Raw genomic sequence first — 18,130 nt, forward strand, 5'->3', positions numbered from 1 at the left:
TGCGGGAAGGTTGAAGTTTCACCATCATGGTGCTTCCACAAATTACTTTTGAGAATTTGCACACCATCTGTGTGCAATGATAAAGCTTTTAGCAGCTCCAGACTGCCATGCTGGTGGTGGGGAGTGTGGATGAGAGCCAGCCCAGTGAATTAAGGTCATGTCCCTACCGGGGACAGAAAGCAAGCTCTGGGTAAAGCGATCTGGACAATCCCTGGGAAGGGCATCTGCTCCTGGTAGCACTTTGGCATCACAGTTAGGGCTGGTAATCTTCAGGCTTCCAGCCACTGAAAGGTAGCAGAAGACTCATGGGGACCCACTCCAGGTGTTAACAGACACCTGCAGGAACAATACTCAAGTTCTGGACAGGCATAGGTGGATGGAAAGTGTTGTTGAGTAGAAAACACGTAAAGCGAACCAGACAGGCTAAAAAAGACAAATAATCATGATACAAACAAAGAGAATGAGACAACAGCCACAACAGACAAATTTTAGAAAGGATTAATACAACTACTGAATCTGTCAGTGGAGATGTTCTTTATAATATCAACATTAAAAACCTGACATTTACAATATTGAGGAGAAAATAAAAAGCTTTTGGATATAGGTCTGTGTGGGAGGAAGTAATGTTGAAAGGAAGAAGCCCTGAACTGTTGTACCAGATAAATACACTATATTAAGAAAATTACAACGTGAGAGGGACATCTTGTGGCACAAATAAATAAAAAGTAATAGTCCAGTGTCAGGAGGAGTATCCTGGAATGTTACTCTGGGGTCACCATTTCTGGGAGAAATCCCAGGCCTGGTAGATTAATTTGTCTTTCTTACAGCAGGATTCCTGCTACCCACTTTCTCATCTTCCCACCTTTTTGTCTCCAAGAGATGAGGATTATAGAACACAGACGTTCTACCAAATATACTTGTCTGTCTTGCTGCAAATGATGCTAGTTTTTAATGAAGAAATAGATTAAAATGTCACTACTGTTATTTGACTGAGTGTGTTGTCATCGGTAGCATAAAATGTGACAGAACCTTAGCTGTGGGTGGCTAACACTTATTTTCTACTTGTATCACAATCATATTTCCATATGTTCCTATAAATTAAAAAGAATACATTGAATTTTCAGGAGGGCAGAGGGCCATGACTGTACAATCAGCTGAAATGGAACCTGCCATGCATCTGTGCATCACAGTGTACGATGACGTAGCCTTGTCAGTGTGCCTGAACCTCGAGATTCCTCGTTTGATTAGTTTTGATCACGTGGTGATAAAAGTTTAATTATCTTTTACAAGCAGCAGTTTTCCCAGGAGTTGTCATTGTAACTTTGAATAATTTCTGGAGTATTTTTCACTGCCTTAGATGAGGTGGTGCTGTGTGGTGTACAGTGGGAGAAGTCTGTACACCACAGCAGTATTTTCAGTCTCACAGACCTCAGCCCCAGGTTTTGGTGTCTTTAGGAGAGGTTCTGGTGCTGTGCTGGTGGTGCCCCCAAGCAGAGAGCTGGGGGCAGGCACTGTACCCCTCTTACCTTCTAGGGGCACTTTGTTTCACCTGCTGGGCTGGCTGCAGGTGCAGGCACGGGAGGAGGTGCAGCTCTTGCTGGTTTGGGTGTTTTCAGCTGGCAGGAGTGAGCTGGCAGGAGCACTGAGTGGAGTCGTTGCTCTGAGCTTCGGAGAAACAATAGAATGTCAGTTAAAGGAAAAAACAGACGTGGCTCTTCTACAGAAATACCTCGGCTCTAAGGGCGTTGAGCTTTTCATAAAACCTGAACACTGGGGAGTTTTTGATTTCATGGTGCATTTTCTGTTTAAAAATTGCAGCAACCAGATGTCATTTTGGTTGGGCCCAGTATTTCCATTGCTACCTTGTTTTTATGTATCTGATTAGGAAGTTCAGTGTAACATACTTTTTCATGGGGCTGTTTATAAGGTGTCTATTCATGCCCAAGGATCCAGAAATCAATCGGTATGTAAATCATTCTCTGCTTTGGAAAGATAGGAGATCATTTCTCCAGCAGTAATTCAATCATAGTTTGTTTTTTGTAAATCCACAATACCCTGGCCTAAATTTATTTCAAAGTTTATGTTTCCTAGCTACAGTTCTAGTACTTCAGTTGCCATGAGTAGAAACACCATAAATTAAAAAAAAAAAAAAGGTGGACAATAGTGAAGAGATCTTTTTTGGGTTAAAGATAGGGCAGAACCCCCACGTTTTTGTTTTCAGGCATTTGTACAAGACTAACTAAAAATCTGCCAAGTCATTCTGTTGTCCAGCACAGATTTTTGGCCACCACAAGTGTATCATGAAATGTTTCTTGTACTTACTGGTCAGCTGAAAACCTGAGAGTTGTGGCTCAGTTGCTTTGACATCTATTCCTTTGGCCACAATTAATTTCCCATTGGGTATTCCGCAGAATGACCAATGTTTAGCTTAGGTTAACCAAAACCTTGGGTTTGTTGGTATTGGTTGAATTCAGAGTGTGGACATAAGCTTGTAAGGATGCCAGTCACACACTTTGATGTCTGACTGAATGATTTTGATTGTTGAAGAACTTCGCTCCGGTTTTTTACTGGTTTGATCCATTCAAATACAAAATCCTGTAGCAAGGGCTTGCCCAGAGTGGTGGCAGTGGAGCAGCCTGGTGTCAGGGGCAGAGAATGAGCTCCTGCATACCTGGGAACAAACAATAAACCAGAGCTGTACCTTCTTATGCCTCTCTGCCTTCAAAGAGGTTTTTCTGGTTAAATAGTGAGATGATATTAACTTAGGGTGTGAATACAAGTTGAAGCGCTGTGCTGTGAATCTCTCACGTCTTTGCTGGCTGGAATGTCGCTGGGTCTTGTGCTTTGGTGTCCGATGTCAGGCACGGCGATGCCTTTGCGTTCTGTGTGTGTCTCTGTATGGAGGGAGGTGCCTGCCTACCTGGAGCAGCATCTGGATTAATGGTGGGACATCGTTCTCAGCTTCGCCCTTGGTTTCAGGGCAGTGTGTTCCTGTGAGCAACACACAGCACACCTAGGACAGGCACGTTCATTCCAGAATAGGTATTTCGCCAAAAGAGCTGGGATGGAAAAGCCTTTAAGTGACGACGAACCGCGTGAATCCAGGGCGGTGATGGACGGCTGGCGCTCGCCGTGCAGGGTGCGGGAGGAGGAGCGGGCTGCGCTGGGTGTGTGTCCCTGCGGCACCGCCGGCGCCGGGACCCGCGTGCGCTGCCGGGGGCGGCGGGGTCGCGCCGGGTGAGGCTCCCACCGGCACCGGCCGCCCGTGGATCCGCCTCGCCCAGGCCGGGGCGGCGGCGGCGGGGCCCGGAGAGGCGGCGAACAAAAGCGCCGTGCAAAATGGAGCCAGCGGAGAAGGGCTGGACCCCCGCCCTCCCCGCCGCGCATCCCCCCGCCCGGCTGCCGGGGCTCCGGGGAGGCGGCATCGCCTCCCGCTGCCGCCGGCGGGGCGTGGGGCGGGAGCGGGGCTGGAGCCGGGGCCGACGGGGAGCGCTGAGCAGGGCGTGGGGAAGGAGGGGAGCGGCGGAGGTGGCAGCGCGGGGGAGAGGCGGTTCTGTAAAACACTTTCCCCTTCTCTCTGTCAGCCTTTGGGAGGACTCTCGTCCTGACTCGGTGGAGGTTCCTCTCCCTGTTCCCCCAGCCCCTCATCCCCCCTCGGCGCGGCAGCCCACCCAGGAGGGCATCAGTATCAGCCCTCTCCGGTGCGCCGGGGAAGTTGCTGACATGCCTGCCGCTGGGTCCCGGTGCAGCGGCAGCGGCGGGGAGCCGGATTTAAAGGGGAATTGTGCTGCAGACAATGCACAGCAGCAGCATCTGGAGCAGCCCTGGGGACTGGAGCTCCGGTTTTGACATTGCTGCACACACAGCACCAGCCGCAATGACAGCAGCTGCCTGGAGTGGCTGCAGGCAGCAGGCAGGAGCATGAAGTAAAGAGAGATCACTGCAGTGCTCAAGATGAACTCCTCTTTGGTTGGCAACCAGAGTGGCCGGCCCTTCTGTCTCCTGGCCATTAGCTATTTGGAGACCATCAATTTTTGCCTCCTGGAAGTGGTTATTATTGTGTTCCTCATGGTGCTGATTATTTCGGGCAACATTATTGTTATATTTGTCTTTCACTGTGCACCTCTGCTGAACCACCACACCACCAGCTACTTCATCCAGACTATGGCGTATGCTGACCTCCTGGTGGGCGTGAGCTGTCTGGTGCCTTCTTTGTCTCTGCTGCACTATCCTATTGTTTTAAGTGAGTCCTTGGTTTGCCAAATCTTTGGTTATGTGGTATCAGTGCTGAAGAGTGTCTCCATGGCCTCCCTGGCCTGCATCAGCATTGACAGATACATTGCCATCACGAAGCCCCTGACCTACAACACGCTGGTTACCCCCTGGAGGCTGCGGATCTGCATATTGACCATTTGGCTCTACTCCTGCCTGGTCTTCTTACCCTCCTTTCACTGGGGAAAGCCTGGATACCACGGGGACGTGTTCCAGTGGTGCGCCAATTCCTGGAACACCGATGCCTACTTCACCCTCTTCATTGTGGTGATGCTCTACGCCCCGGCCGCCTTCATCGTCTGCTTCACCTACTTCAACATCTTCCGCATCTGCCAGCAGCACACCAAGGAGATCAACGAGCGGCGCGTGCGCTTCAGCTCGCAGGACGGGGAGGCTGGGGAGGCCCAGCCCTGCCCGGACAAGCGCTACGCCATGGTCCTCTTCCGCATCACCAGCGTCTTCTACATCCTCTGGTTGCCCTACATCATCTATTTCCTGCTGGAGAGCTCCAATGTCTACAGTAACCGCGTGGCGTCCTTCTTGACCACTTGGCTTGCCATTAGCAACAGTTTCTGCAACTGTGTCATTTACAGTCTCTCCAACAGTGTCTTTCAGAAGGGGCTGAAGCGTCTCTCGGGGGCCATCTGTGCCTCGTGTGCTAGACAGAGGGTAGCTAAGGACTCCTCTACCTCTAGGAGCAAAAGATCTTCCAATGGATGTCATGTCTAGGACGCCTGTCAGCTGGACTGGGAAGTGCAGGGACAATTGCGTAGATTGCAAAATAACTTAGATACGATTTTAAGATACCAGATTTGCAAAAAGGTTTCTGAGAAATGCTGCTGACATAGAAGGATCAGGAGCACATAGCGTTGTGGTTTCACTTTAAAAAATGATTGCTGTGGAGGAGGCTGTGGAGTTTCACCTCCCCATTCGTTTTAAAGAATAAAGCTGTATCTTGACACTTACCTCTCCAGCTGGTGTGACTGAATGGAGTGGGTGTCTGAGAGCTTCGGCAAAATGTAGTCTTTCTTACAGCTTTACTGGGTTCTTTGGAGATTCGTGCTTCACATGTAAATGATAGATCTGAAGTGGAAATGTCACAGTCTATGGTATATTACAGGGATTTTTTTAATATATGCCAAAGTATATTGACACAATGTTCCAGCGTCAGAACAGAAGGGGCCAAACAATTTGTTTTCCAGTGCTACCTAGACAGGACTTGTAGGACAGGAGTGCACGATGTGAACATTTCAGTGTGAACTCTGTTAAGGAGCCGTGAGTGCAGCGGTGTGGTCTGGGCAGTACTCCTAGGGCTGGTCTGGCTCCCGTGCCCTCCCCGGTAGGATGCATGTTTGGATCTGAGTGCGGCATCTGCGTTTTCCTGTTTGTTGTGGAGTAAGAGGAAAAACTTGGATCAGACCAAATTTAGCAGTTAAATAAAATGTGTTTTGATAAGCTAAGAGAAAATACGTGTTGCTTTATGATACCAGAGTTGTGGCAGCCACTCAAGGATGATGCCAACATGTGAAAATTGTTCTCAAACCAGTGGAGAAATGCTGCGGGTTTGTATGTGGAAATTTTCTCAAGAACAACTTTAAAAATAACATGTCCCCATTTTTTTTTTTTAATCTAAATTCTTCTGATATTTTACATACTGGAACTTAAGGGGAAAGGAAAGAAAACAATTGTCTTCTAAACAGCTAAGGGAACTATGTTGTAAATTTAACTGTAGTATTTGAGTTATTCATAAGTGCACAGAGCTAAATCAGAGACATTTTTCTTTAGCCTTCATGGGATTAAAGATGGTTCAAATATAGCAGGAGCTAAATCCTGTTGGCAAAAGCATATCTAACTGGTCAGACAAAGGCAATATCTGAGGAACCAAATCTCATTGACCACAGCTTGTTCAAGCTAGCCTAGATGAAATGTTTTGAGTACTGTCATGCTGTTTAGAAGGCAGAACGGCCCTCAAATTGTTGAGTTTTTCCTAAAGAATATCCTTGTCTTTTTACTATTCTATTTTGGAAATGAAAGTGAACCGAGTATTCCTGTAGTGGTGGATTGCAGCGTCACCCTGTCCCTGGTGCAGGGCTGTCCCTCTGTCTGTCCTGCTCTGAGAGCAGGTTGTGCCCCCGACCATCTGCCCTCTGTGCCCCTCCTTGTGCTTCCCGTCACTGCCTTGGGCTGCTGAGTGGGGAATTCCCTGAGCTCCTCTGGTACAGCTGGTGTGCTCTTAGTCACAGTGGGAATGAAAAAAGATAGGGAAAATAATGTGGTATTTTTAGAATTGGGGTAATTCTCTTGGCCAAAGGCAAGGCTTTGTTTTTGTTAAATCCTTTCAAGTCTGTGTTGTTCTAGATCAAGATCATATTTTTAATACTCTGCCCTGTCCCTCCTGCAAACTCCCCCCTCCTCTCTGCTGTGCTGAGCCCTGGCCTCTCCTCTCTATGCCTTGCCCTGGAGGATAGCAGCTTCTCTCTGCCCCATCACATGCCAGGATTGCTACAGCCCAGCCCTGCTGCCCATCCACATTTGCTCCAGTGCAGTCTCATGGGGCTGCCAGTGAGGAAATGGGGAAGGAGAGAGAGAGCAGCAGGATGAAGCATTCCTGGCATGGCATGTATTTGTCAGCACTCAGTCTGGTACACTTGAGTTCCTCTCTGGATGTGTGTGTACCTGTTCAGGGGAGGATGGGGCAGAGCCCCTGCTGCTGCTGCCTCCTTCTCTTGGAGGGCCCTGGGGCAAAGCATTTAAGTGGCATCTTGATCAGCTTCCAGCTATTTCATCCATAGTCAGTCCAAACCTCTCAAGATAAACATCCTCTTCAGTTCATCTGAAATTTTAAGAGCACAGGTTGTCTAAACCCTGCTGCTTTCAGGCCACCATTTCTTGCTCTGTAGTAAAGAGCAGCGAGGGGCTTGTGCTGGGTCCCCCCAGGCACAGGGAGCCCAGCCCGGGGGGCTTTGCTTGGCACAGCCCTTCAGTGGCAATTCTGGTTAGACACAGCCAGCCGGGGGGGAGCTCAGGCCTGGAGTGATTCACTGGCAGGAGAAGTGGGATAATAAGCTCCTGCTCATCCTGGCTGGTTGTCTGGGGCGCTCTGTGGGTGTGATGGCAAAGGTGGGCTTTGGGGAACAATTCAAGGGCTTTAGTCACTAATGTCACAGTGTGTGTGTGTGGTATTTTTGGAACAGCCTCTCAGGTAAACTCCCCATAGCCTTTCTCTGACTCTTCACCTTATCTAACATTTCCAAGTCTTTGAAATGATGCAGTGTGTCACTGAAATAGCATTTGATTGAACTTAATAGAAGAGAAGAATCTGCCAGGGCCTCAACCCTAGAAATGGCAGCTTCAGGTTTAAGTGGAAGCTGCAAAGAAAAGATTTTTGCTTTTAGGGTTTTTTTATGGCTAAATAGAAGGTTTAAATAGGAGCATTGTGTGCTGGTTTTTGACAATGTTGAAAGTTTTTGAAACTGGTAAGGGGTCTAAATCATGGCATAGAGATTTAACTGGAGCTGAAGCAGTTGCTCCTTCAGCCCTGAGCCTGGAATTGCACTTGGAGCGTGGTGGCTGATCCAGATGCAGATGCATTCTTGCAGCTGTTGCTGCTTTGCAGCAAAGGTTCAGTTCTAACATTCCCGACAGCCAGGCTGTTTTCAGTTGCCTTACTCATCTCCAAGTCTTCCTCAGCTCAGACATTTCCTGTAAGAGGTGAAAATCAGAGTCTGGAAGTCTCCAAGTGATAAGGATGGAGAGGAGTTGCAGCCAGTTGATGCATTCAAGTTTCATCCACTGTACAGACACTTTTAGTGTTGCCTCATTAGTTTGGTATTAGTGTCAAATAATTCTCTTTTTGTCTGTGTTAATTTATTGATATTTTAAAATTTTAAATTACATTTTTTCTCTCTTAATTTAATGTTGATGTGGTATGTGTAGTATGTGTTTAGGTGTTTTAAATATTTATAGCATTTGAGTCTGTTGTCTTCAGTGAAATTGCAGGGGGTGGATTCTGTTCACTGTGCCATTGGTGGGAAAAATAATTTTGGCAAACCTGCCTTTGTTTCTCAGCAGTGCATTGAACACCTTTGGTCCTGCACCCAACGCAGGCACAGGGCCCTTCCCATCACACTCCCTGCTAGGAATGGTCAGGCAGCAAATTTTACAGCTGGATCATTTTCAGCCTCCACATATGAAATGAATCCACCTCTGGCTCTGTTTGTGTCTGGGTGCTTTGGAAATCAGTGGTGAGAGCACTGCTCAGATAAATGCCACGCTGAGGAGAGGACAGAAATCAGATTGCATCTTCATAAAAATGGGGCTGGGATATGATTAAATGAACTAATTTTGAAGTTCCATCTCAGACTATAAATTTATTTTTTATTAGAGTTATCTGCCTCACTTTTAAATTAAGCTGCTGGAAGGTTCAATTTGCAAGATGCAATTCAGTGGCTTTTTTTAGTGCCATGGGAAGGATTTCTATACTCACAGCTTCTCAGAAGATGGTAATTTGCTTCATGTAGAAGTCCTTTTTATTTTTTTTAAGAAAAAAAATATTACTGGAAGTTTAGGTTGTGATTATGTTGTCATTTTCCAAATATACTGGGAAAATAGCTGTGAAATATTATTTTTTTATTATCTCAATCAAGGGACAGTATTTTTAAACTCAACAGAAATCTTCTGTGTCGAACAAAAGTTTTGCTATTATCTACTGTTAATTTTTTTATTAAATGTTACCAGTTTCTACAGTCTTTATTTGTTGTTGGGGAGTTTGTTTTTAAGCTTTTTATCACTCAGAAATACGTTTCTGTTACTTGGGATTCTGACATTCAGTGTCAGAGTGCCAAGGGGCAGTTTTGGATATTTGTCACAAGGCTTTGACAGGAAGAAGGGGGTACAAAGTACCAAGGCACAGAGAATTGCAGGAGACAGAGAATTCCCAATGGCATTGCTCCCTCCCTCTCATGTAAACACTGGATGTGTGAGAACCCTAAATTTCAGTTTGTCTCTTCTGAAAAAAGACACTTCCAAGGCCTGGATGTGATAGGAGATGGAAACATTCAGTGTGCAAATGCAGCATGGAGATTTTTGCTATTTATCGTGGTGTTCCCACGTGCTGTGATTATCAAGGCAGTAACTCCGTGAGTCAGGAAGTCTGAAATATTTCAGTCTGATCTTACTTCACAACGGGTTTGAAGTTGACAGAACTTCTAAGTCAGGTTGGTGCTTTAAAACATATTCCTTAGGAGGCTTTATGTGAGCACAGGAATCTGCCTTCAGACTGTACAAACAAAAGACCCTTCTAAACATTTTCCAATTCATCTGTTTTAGATCATTTAATGAGGGGAGGTGGAGGGTTTGGAAGGCGTTTTTGTTGCTGTTGTTTTAGCACGTTTGGTTCTGAGTTTTTGAAGCACCTGCTGAAACTTTTGCCTGACTTGGCCCTTATTTTATTGCTTGGTTTAGAAATGTTTCTTCTTCCCTTCCATGACTTTGCAAAATATAGCACATCCTTCCAGGAGGTGTAGGGTTTGGAAGGCTTTTTTGTTGTTGTTGTTTTAGCACGGTTTGGTTCTGAGTTTTTGAAGCACCTGCTGAAACTTTTGCCTGACTTGGCCCTTATTTTATTGCTTGGTTTAGAAATGTTTCTTCTTCCCTTCCATGACTTTGCAAAATATAGCACATCTTTCCCGTGGTGTCATTCAAGATAAAATTCAGATTTTAATCCAAGTTTATGCAAATGTTATCTTTAATATTCCCTGTACAGTGAGTGCTGTTGTGTGTATGGGGCTGTGGTCAGGCCAAAGGATGCTGCAGCTGGTCAGGTTTTACAGCCTGTCTCCATCAAAGCAAACAGCCCCTCTTTTGGGCTGGTGGGACAATGTCCCATTTTCAGTGCAGAGAAATGTGTTCTGCCTTCTGAGCTGGTGTCTTATTCCAGTTGGTGTTTCCATTATTGCCTGTGCTTGCAGAGGTGCTGCTTCCAAAGATGTTTCTGCACATAAGCAAAGGCATTTAATACTAAAGTTATGTTTTTGGAAGGGGATAGGTCTTCAGAATTAAAATGTAGTAAGTGTAGGACCAGGTGCTGTTGTGTTCAGAGAAAGAAACTGAAAGTTGTGGCCGTTGGGAACAAAGAGAGGAAACCTGCTGGAGCTGGGTCAAAACAATGGAGTATTTCATGTGGGTCTTTTTCTTTACAATACACACTTTTAAAAACAGAGTTTTACCTTCTTGCTTTGGCTTTGCTGCTCCCTGGAGGCAGCTCCTCTGAGCCTGGGGTCCCCCACAGCCAGCCCAGAGGGATTCCCTGCAGACCTGGGGTGATGATCAGCCCCTCGTTTGAGTTCAGGTCACGTCAGTCCGTGTCACTGTTCTGTGTGTGAGGTGTTCCACCCACAGGGAGTTAATCTGATGGGATGGACTTTGTTTGGTCAGCTTTTCAGTTTTCCCCCTGTGACATTGTTTTCTAGCCAGGTGGAATGTTTGTTTATGGAGGCAGCTTCCCTGAGCTGATGGCAGGATGTGCAGGCTCTGCTCCAGGAGAGCCCAGGAGGCAGCAGCTCCCCGTGGGACAGACCTCATGGAGGGCTGGTTACCAGTGGCTTTAGTGGCTGAGAAGTTGCAGAAGTGCTGAGTGGATGCACGTTGCATTGGATGATGTTTGGAGCAGGGGTTTAGAGAGACACCCATTGGAAGGAGGGGATTGGGGAAGGCTCCACCTGCCTGTGTGTGAGGCTGGGACAGAGCAGGCACTCCTGACTTTCTGTCCCAACTTCCATTTATGAATTTGTAAAGTGAGGATAGCAATTTTGTAATTCAAAGCTTTGGCTTCTTTCTGATGGTCATTACTGGACATCCTTCTGTTAAAAGGTGAAGTAAATTTGAGTGGCTCCTCATAAAGATGAACTCAAATCTTGCTGTGCATATGCGAGTCATTCTCAGTGTTACACAGACCACGTGAAGCAAGAATCAAATGCTTAATAAACCAAGTCATTACTTCTATGGGAAATTGAAAAAAGTTCTTCTGGGATTTCAACTGTAAATGAATCCTTGAAAATCAATAATTAGATTAGTAAAGGATGACGTTTTAATATGCTGGCAGGAATATAGAGGGATTTGTCAGGGGAAGCAAAACCAGACTTTGCACTAAAGTGGCTTAAGTATATTTATAGTGCTAGTGATTCTGTGTGTGTGTGTGGGATCTTTGGACTATTTTAATATAATGTAAGGCTTTGAGCTTTAGCGAACTCAAGTTGCTCGTTTTATGAAGTTACATTAGTACCACACTGTGAAGTATTTTTAAATATTAGCATTACTGAATATGAAAAGTATTTCATAAAAACATTTTTTTAAAACGTTTTCTGTAGATGCTGTCGAATGAATTGATGTTTAGTGTACAAAGAAATAAAACCTGAGGGCTGTAAGGTACCTGTATGTTTCTGATCACCTCAGTTTTTGAGGGGTTAGGTATTTCTTGAGGTTAAATTGTCATTAAAACCTACTAAAAATACTGGTGCAGTTAATCCTTTCAGAGAACAGAAAGCAGCATTACCTCCAGCCATGCTTTTCAACTGTCTGAAAGGATTTGCAATCATTGTATTGTCTTGAGAGACTCATGTCTTTAGAAATGCTGTACAGCACAGTCTTTTGCAAGTTCCTATGCTGATACATTTCTCTCCATATGTAACCTTTGAAATCTAGTTTCTATTGTAATTCTAGCATGTAAACACTAGATTCAATTTTGTATTTCTCTAATGAATGCAACAGGATGGAAACACGTTTGCAATTGCTAATGATGAGCTTTTTTACTGTTCTTAATACTCGTGGGTATGTCTTTTCTTCAGGGATTTCAGAATTGTATTCGTACCTTTTTAAATTGTTTTTTTCACATGCTGTTTACAATTAAACCACGAGCATGGGAGGCTGTGCGTGCATGTGCTTTTAGGTTGCTTTGCTGAATGAAATGCAGTGGAGTGATCTTCCTTTAAAACCTCTCTGTTGTCCAGAGAGGCTGTGGCTGCCCCTGGATCCCTGGCAGTGCCCAGGACAGGGCTCGGAGCAGCCTGGCAGAGTGGAAGGTGTCCCTGCCATGGCAGGGTGGCACTGCATGGGCTTTGAGGTCCCTTCCAACCCAACCATTCCATGGCTCTGTGATGCTCGTTTTCCTTGTGTCCCACCTGTCTCCTTGCACCTTTCACAGTACCTGGTACAGCAGAAGCCACCAGTGGGGTTATTCTGGTGTGTCCCGTGGAGATCTGACAGTGTCAGAGGTTGTTTTCAGGAGTTCTGTTTGGGAGACAATCCAGCTCCTTACACAAGTTCCAACTGAGAGTTTTTTCCTGAATGTCAGTGCAAAGGGCAAGAGCAGATGAAATCACAGGTGAGAATGTGTATGTGTGTGTTTGTAAGAACTTTGTGCACCTTTTAATGCTGGAAATTGTTTTGTATGAAAAGATGAGAAAGAGCTGTGAGTGTGGAACCCCTGCTAGGAAGAACTGTGGGGAAACCTGCACCAAAGCAGGTGAGCAGAGCAGACAGGTGAATCAGAGGCAGTCTGGCCCTCGAGATCTAGTTCTGGTTGAGTTCTGACACAGTGGGGACTGGCTGGGTGGGTTCCTCGATGGTCCTTGGCTCTGCTGGGGCTGCTCTGCCTCACACAAGGGAAGGGTGTTCTCATGCACGAGGCAGCTGAGGAAGAGTTATGCTGGGGCTCCAGAATTACCTGTTTGTGCCAACTCAGAACTGTTAAAGTATAGGGAGAGGGGTTCTTCCACCCCGTGGTTTTAATAGACATTTCTGTAGCTGTTTTTTCAACTAAGACTAATAATAAGAAAAACTACAGTTGAGCCAAAAATGACAAATGTTACTGACTTAAAATAATACTTGCATATTTTTAATTATTAAATAGAATTAGATAAATCGGAAGCATGTAAATATCTGATTCTAAATCTTTGCATAATTATTTCCAGGAGGTAATTTTGCTAAGAGCTATTAAAACTCCAAGAAATGTATTATTCCCTTTTGAGATGGTGTGTACCCCAGCTGTGTCCTACATCTCTTGGCTTGTTTCCTTTTTGCTGTAGATGTACATACATATATATATTTGTGTGCTGTGCAGTTGTACAGTCGCTGCCGTGCTAAATTGATTGCTTTCAGATGAGAGTATCTGTGGATTTTACATGTGTGTGTATATGTATCCCCAAACAAGCAGTTTAACAGGGCAGTGGTTGTACACTCACAGAGTTTAGGGCTTTGTACAATATGTAATTTTAAGAATGTCAATGTGGTTCTTAGCGGATTTTATAAACACTTTTCTGAATCTGTTATCAGCACTTCCCATCCTACAAGAAACTGCACATTTTTCAGTGATTGTTCCACTGGTTACATTTTTGTCTGCCATTTGTTCTGGATTGATGTAATCTTGATACTACTAAAATTTCAAGGGCTGTTGACGCATTTCACATAGCCTGGGATTGCCTGTTCTCCAAATATATGGATCATGCATCAACAGTACTAAGTAGCCTTACTGTTTTGCCTAAAAGCCTAGCTAATTTATTTAATATTCTCTCTTTAAAGAGAGGTCTCTGGAAGGGGTAGCATATTTTAGGATGCTCCTTCTCTTTAAAGGGAAACTCGGAATTGACTAGCAGTACTTGTTGATCAGTGATATTATTGTAGCCAAAGGATGCATGGGTGGTTTAATAGGAAGTTTTTGCTTCAAGTTTCTTGATGAAATGTAGTGTTCTACAGAGCTGTGTGAAGAGTGTAGTTTTTTATTCTGAAATGCACTTGTACACTTTATTTGAAAGGTCTGAATGGATCATAAATACATTTAAGAAATAAATGATACGTCACATGTTTTCACGGCTTGTCTCGGGTGGTTTTCTGTTGCTGTGCTGCTGAAGGTGTGTTCCTTGGCACGGGGTGGGGCTGTCCCCCTTGTCTCCATGGCTCTGAACAGTCTTGGAGTGGGTGCAGGGGCAGGAGAAGCTTCCAGCCTGGCTGGTGTTTGTGCTTTATCCATGCATGCTGCAGGGCACTGTAGGCAAACTCCTCGCTTTAATTTTCCTGTGGGAAACTTGAGCCCTAAAAGGAAACGAGCAGAGCGAAAGGGCTGGATATCACAAGGGATTCACTTTTATTTTTAGAATTGCACTATATTGCCATATTTGGCCTGAAACTATGCTGTATCAATGCACTATTGTATCCAATTGCAGTGTCTAACCAGTCCAAATTTGTCTAAATTATTCAGGTTTTCTCTACAAATACTTTTTTATCTGTGAATGTTCTGGGCAAGTGCTGACTTCAGGTAACACATTCTGCAGGCAGCATTCCTGGTGGGAAGTTAACAAGTACATTACTCTGAACCTGTGGTTTGTGTCACTTCCTTGAGGTCTCAGTAACAGGTGCAGTTCCTCCTACCAAAACCTTCTCCAGTGGTTTGGGCAAAAACAAATGCAGGAAGTGGACTCTGAGTAAAAATGAATGTAAATATTGCTTAATAAAAGTAATTATGGGAATGCCATCAGCCTGCAAAATAGACCTGGTAGCACAGGATCCTGCTGACACTGAAAATAGCTGTCAAAAGACCATTTAATATATTTGAATGCACTTAAAATGTACAGATCTGCTCAAAATAACTTATCCCTATCGTGTAATATTACCCCTGCTGCTGCCCATGAAAGCTGCACAGAATTTTGGCTCTCTCTGCGTGTTGGGTGTGCTGGAATCTGTCCCTGGCTTGGTGCACTCCAGGGTGGCTCGTCCATGCCTTGCAGCAACACCCCACGTGCTGCTCCCACCCTGGCACAGCAGGAGAATCCCAGCGGGGACTGGGACTGCAGACCCTTCCCACAGTCACCTCTGACTGAGGCAGAATTCTTGCAGCCACTGGGAGCTCGGAAGGAGTGACTGGAATGTGGAAATGGATGTGGCAAGAGTGAGAGTCAGGCCCAGTTTGGGCTGCTGGCGGGTGTGGCAGATAACTCAGCAGGGAGCAAATTCCACAGTTGGAATCATTCTGGGGCAGGGGGAACAAAGTTTGGACCCCTTGAATTTCTCCGTTTTGGTGGTGCTTCTGAAGGCAGCCTGGGTCCAGGTCAGGGTTGTTTTATACCCCAGGGGATTTTCTCCAGGAGCCTGGTGTGACAGGAGCTGATCTTTGGGTGATGAGCCATTTCCAGCAGGCAGCTTCCTCTGTTCTCTGGAGGTTTCTTGTTTCATTTTTTTCATCACAAATCTTGTCCTTTAGCAAGTCTTTGCTGCAGCTTCTTCATGCTCTTGGGTTTATGTAGTGGATTAGGAGGAATAAACCTGAGCTGCTGAAAACTGCAAGTAGATCAGTCCCAGGAAGAGGGAACTCCAGCTCTGCCATGTCTATAATTGTGCCTTGAGCTACAGAAAAAGCTTCTAAAGTAACACAGTCTCAGTCTGAATATGTTGATCAAGGCTGTAACTGTATGCCATGGTTTGTAGATCCTAGGATGTTCCCTGCAAGATCATGAAAATACATGGAAAATATCTTTAAATGTGTCAGGTTTAAGAGGGGGGAGCCAATATGCTTTTATATGCATCCTGACAGAATAAATGGGCTTTTCCCAGCTGGACTGCATCCTGGTTTCCATAATTACTCATGTAGTTTCTGTTTAAATCAACTGGAGAGGAAGGTTTCAATGTAACTACCTTAGCATTTTAAAGTGTATAAAAGAGGGGAGGAAGGGCATATTCTGAGTCTGAACATCTACATTTTCCTGCTTTCCTTCAGAGCAGCAAACTGTTATGAGAATTTTAATCTTCACTACACTCGCCTCAGTTCTCATGGCTGGTTTCCACTCTGTTTTCTTTATTACTTTCTTTTTCTTCCTGTCATTCTTAGCTTTCTATTTTTCAATCCCAGTTTGTGAAGGGTGTGGGTTCAGAAGGGTTTCCTTCAGTTCCCAGTCCCCTGAAAGCATGAGAAATTGCCCATTGAGCCAATTCTCACAGCAAGGTATAAAAATAGGAGTAAAGAAAAGGTTACACAATGCTTGGATTGCAGCAGTTTGTACTAATGGGGAGATTTCAAAGCCATGGTTTGAAAAACATTTTTTAAACCTTATCATTTCCGTTGATTTTTCTCTTCCCAAGCTGTGTTTCAGCTGCAGGAACTCATGGTGGATTGCTTGAGGAATTGTACTGAGACACAGGAGTCAAGAGCTGAGCAAGTCACGCAAAGCCAGAGAGGCCACTAATTAGTGCTCTTTAGCCATAATGAGTGATTCGTTTGGGAATCCTCTCTTAAGAGTTTCCAACCAGATGCTTTTGTCTCTGCTGTTAAATAAGTGGATTAAAAGGCAAGTGGATTTGAGGTTATTTTGCCATTGCAGCAGGGCACAGGTGACTTCAGGAAAGGCACTTGTGTAGGAGCACAGATGCTGCTGGCAGTGGCCAGAGCCTGTGCTCCTGGGAGCACTCCACTGGAATTGAGTCTTGCCAACTTGCAAGAAACTATAAGTTATCACTAAGTCTGTCTTCCCATGTTTAAAGTTTGCAGAATGGTTTCTGAGCTTTGTCTTTCCCTGCTTGCAAACAGCCAGCCATTAGCGTAATTGTCTTTGACTTAAAAGGTGTTTATTTATATGAAATTTATTGAGCATTGGATTTGTTTGTTTCTAATTTCCTTATAATGAGATAGACCTCTTTACCAGTTAATTATTAGCAAATTGGAATGCTGAACAGTACTTTTGATATAATTTCCAAAACAATCTGCTCTTGATTCTAATAGCAGCATAATGCTTTCTTGCCTAATGAAATGTCTGTGTTAAGCCCCAGAGAGGAGCATTAACCTTGGATTAAAATCAGAAGAGAAATGAAACACACTGAAAATGAAGCACACTGTGGTAATTTTGTTGTTGTTGTTTGAAAAATAATTTTGTGAAGAAAAAGAACCACAAGCTGTATTGAATGTTCCTTACACTGATTGACTGATTATGTCATGTGCTTTTTTACCATCTTTTACTTCTAACCTTTTTCCATTTGCCTAGCAGAAACATGGGTTTTTTGGATGGATTAAACCCCTTTTTTTTAACTGTTAAGCTTTCTAAATGTCCAAGGCATCTGAAGCTGATGGTGTCAGAGTGATGTGGAGAACAAAGTTTCATCTTCCTCGTGCTGAAATCCCAGCTCATACAGGACCTGTCCCTGCATTCCCTCATGTTTTCCTGTGTGACACTCCCTCGGGCTCATGCTATCTGTGTTCTCTAATTGGGTTCTGAGGGGATGAGGAGTGGCTCCTCAAGCTGAACCTCAGGACAGCATTTTGGACAGCTGCTGCTTACAGCTGACTGGGACTCCTGCAGTGGTGAGACAGCACAGCCTGGGCAGTGCTGGCATCCAGGAATCTCTGAGGGATGGCTGCACCTGCACTGCCCTGGCCTGGAGCACAAATGGGGTGTGTGTGTGTGTGAGAGAGAGAGTTCCTTCTGCCACTCTCTGCCCTCCCAGATGTGCTCAGGTACCCAAATCTATCCCAGCTGTGATCTGCAGCTGCCAGCTCTGCTGGGGTACACTGGGTCTTGTTAAATTTAGAACAGTGCACAGAACCCAGTGCTCATCTCCCAGTCCTAGCATATTGTCATTTATGTTCTTTTGATGTGTTTTAATTGGCATGTTATTTTCTTCTTCTGACAGGAGTCTCCACAAGACAGTGCCATCACCCGAGACATCAACCGAACGTTCCCTGCTCATGATTATTTTAAAGACACTGGGGGAGATGGCCAGGACTCCCTGTACAAAATATGCAAGGTATTCTTTAAATTCTCAGCTGGTTTTGGTAACTTGTGTTCAGCAGCATCAGCAGTGTGGCTGTTGCCTGAGAAGA

General features: G+C 44.9%; 2 protein-coding genes across 2 annotated transcripts in view; both read left to right on the top strand.

The window, feature by feature from the left end:
• Positions 1-18,130, top strand: part of RABGAP1 (RAB GTPase activating protein 1) — a 54,530-nt gene that overhangs the window by 19,311 nt on the left and 17,089 nt on the right. The window contains exon 13 of the mRNA XM_039730582.1: positions 17,941-18,054. Within this exon, the coding sequence (XP_039586516.1) occupies positions 17,941-18,054 (114 nt within the window). The remainder of the gene's footprint in view (positions 1-17,940; positions 18,055-18,130) is intronic.
• Positions 3,588-5,732, top strand: GPR21 (G protein-coupled receptor 21). Its single transcript, XM_039730611.1, has one exon. It carries the CDS (start codon positions 3,955-3,957, stop codon positions 4,999-5,001), a length of 1,047 nt encoding a protein of 348 aa, XP_039586545.1. The 5' UTR covers positions 3,588-3,954; the 3' UTR covers positions 5,002-5,732.

This window comes from Passer montanus, unplaced genomic scaffold, assembly GCF_014805655.1.
Source record: "Passer montanus isolate IOZ18808 unplaced genomic scaffold, ASM1480565v1 scaffold73, whole genome shotgun sequence".
In the NCBI taxonomy this organism is placed as follows: domain Eukaryota; kingdom Metazoa; phylum Chordata; class Aves; order Passeriformes; family Passeridae; genus Passer; species Passer montanus.

Coding starts and splice junctions, on each gene's coding strand:
- GPR21 (XM_039730611.1), top strand. CDS start 3,955: ATGAACTCCTCTTTGGTTGGCAACCAGAGTGGCCGGCCCTTCTGTCTC.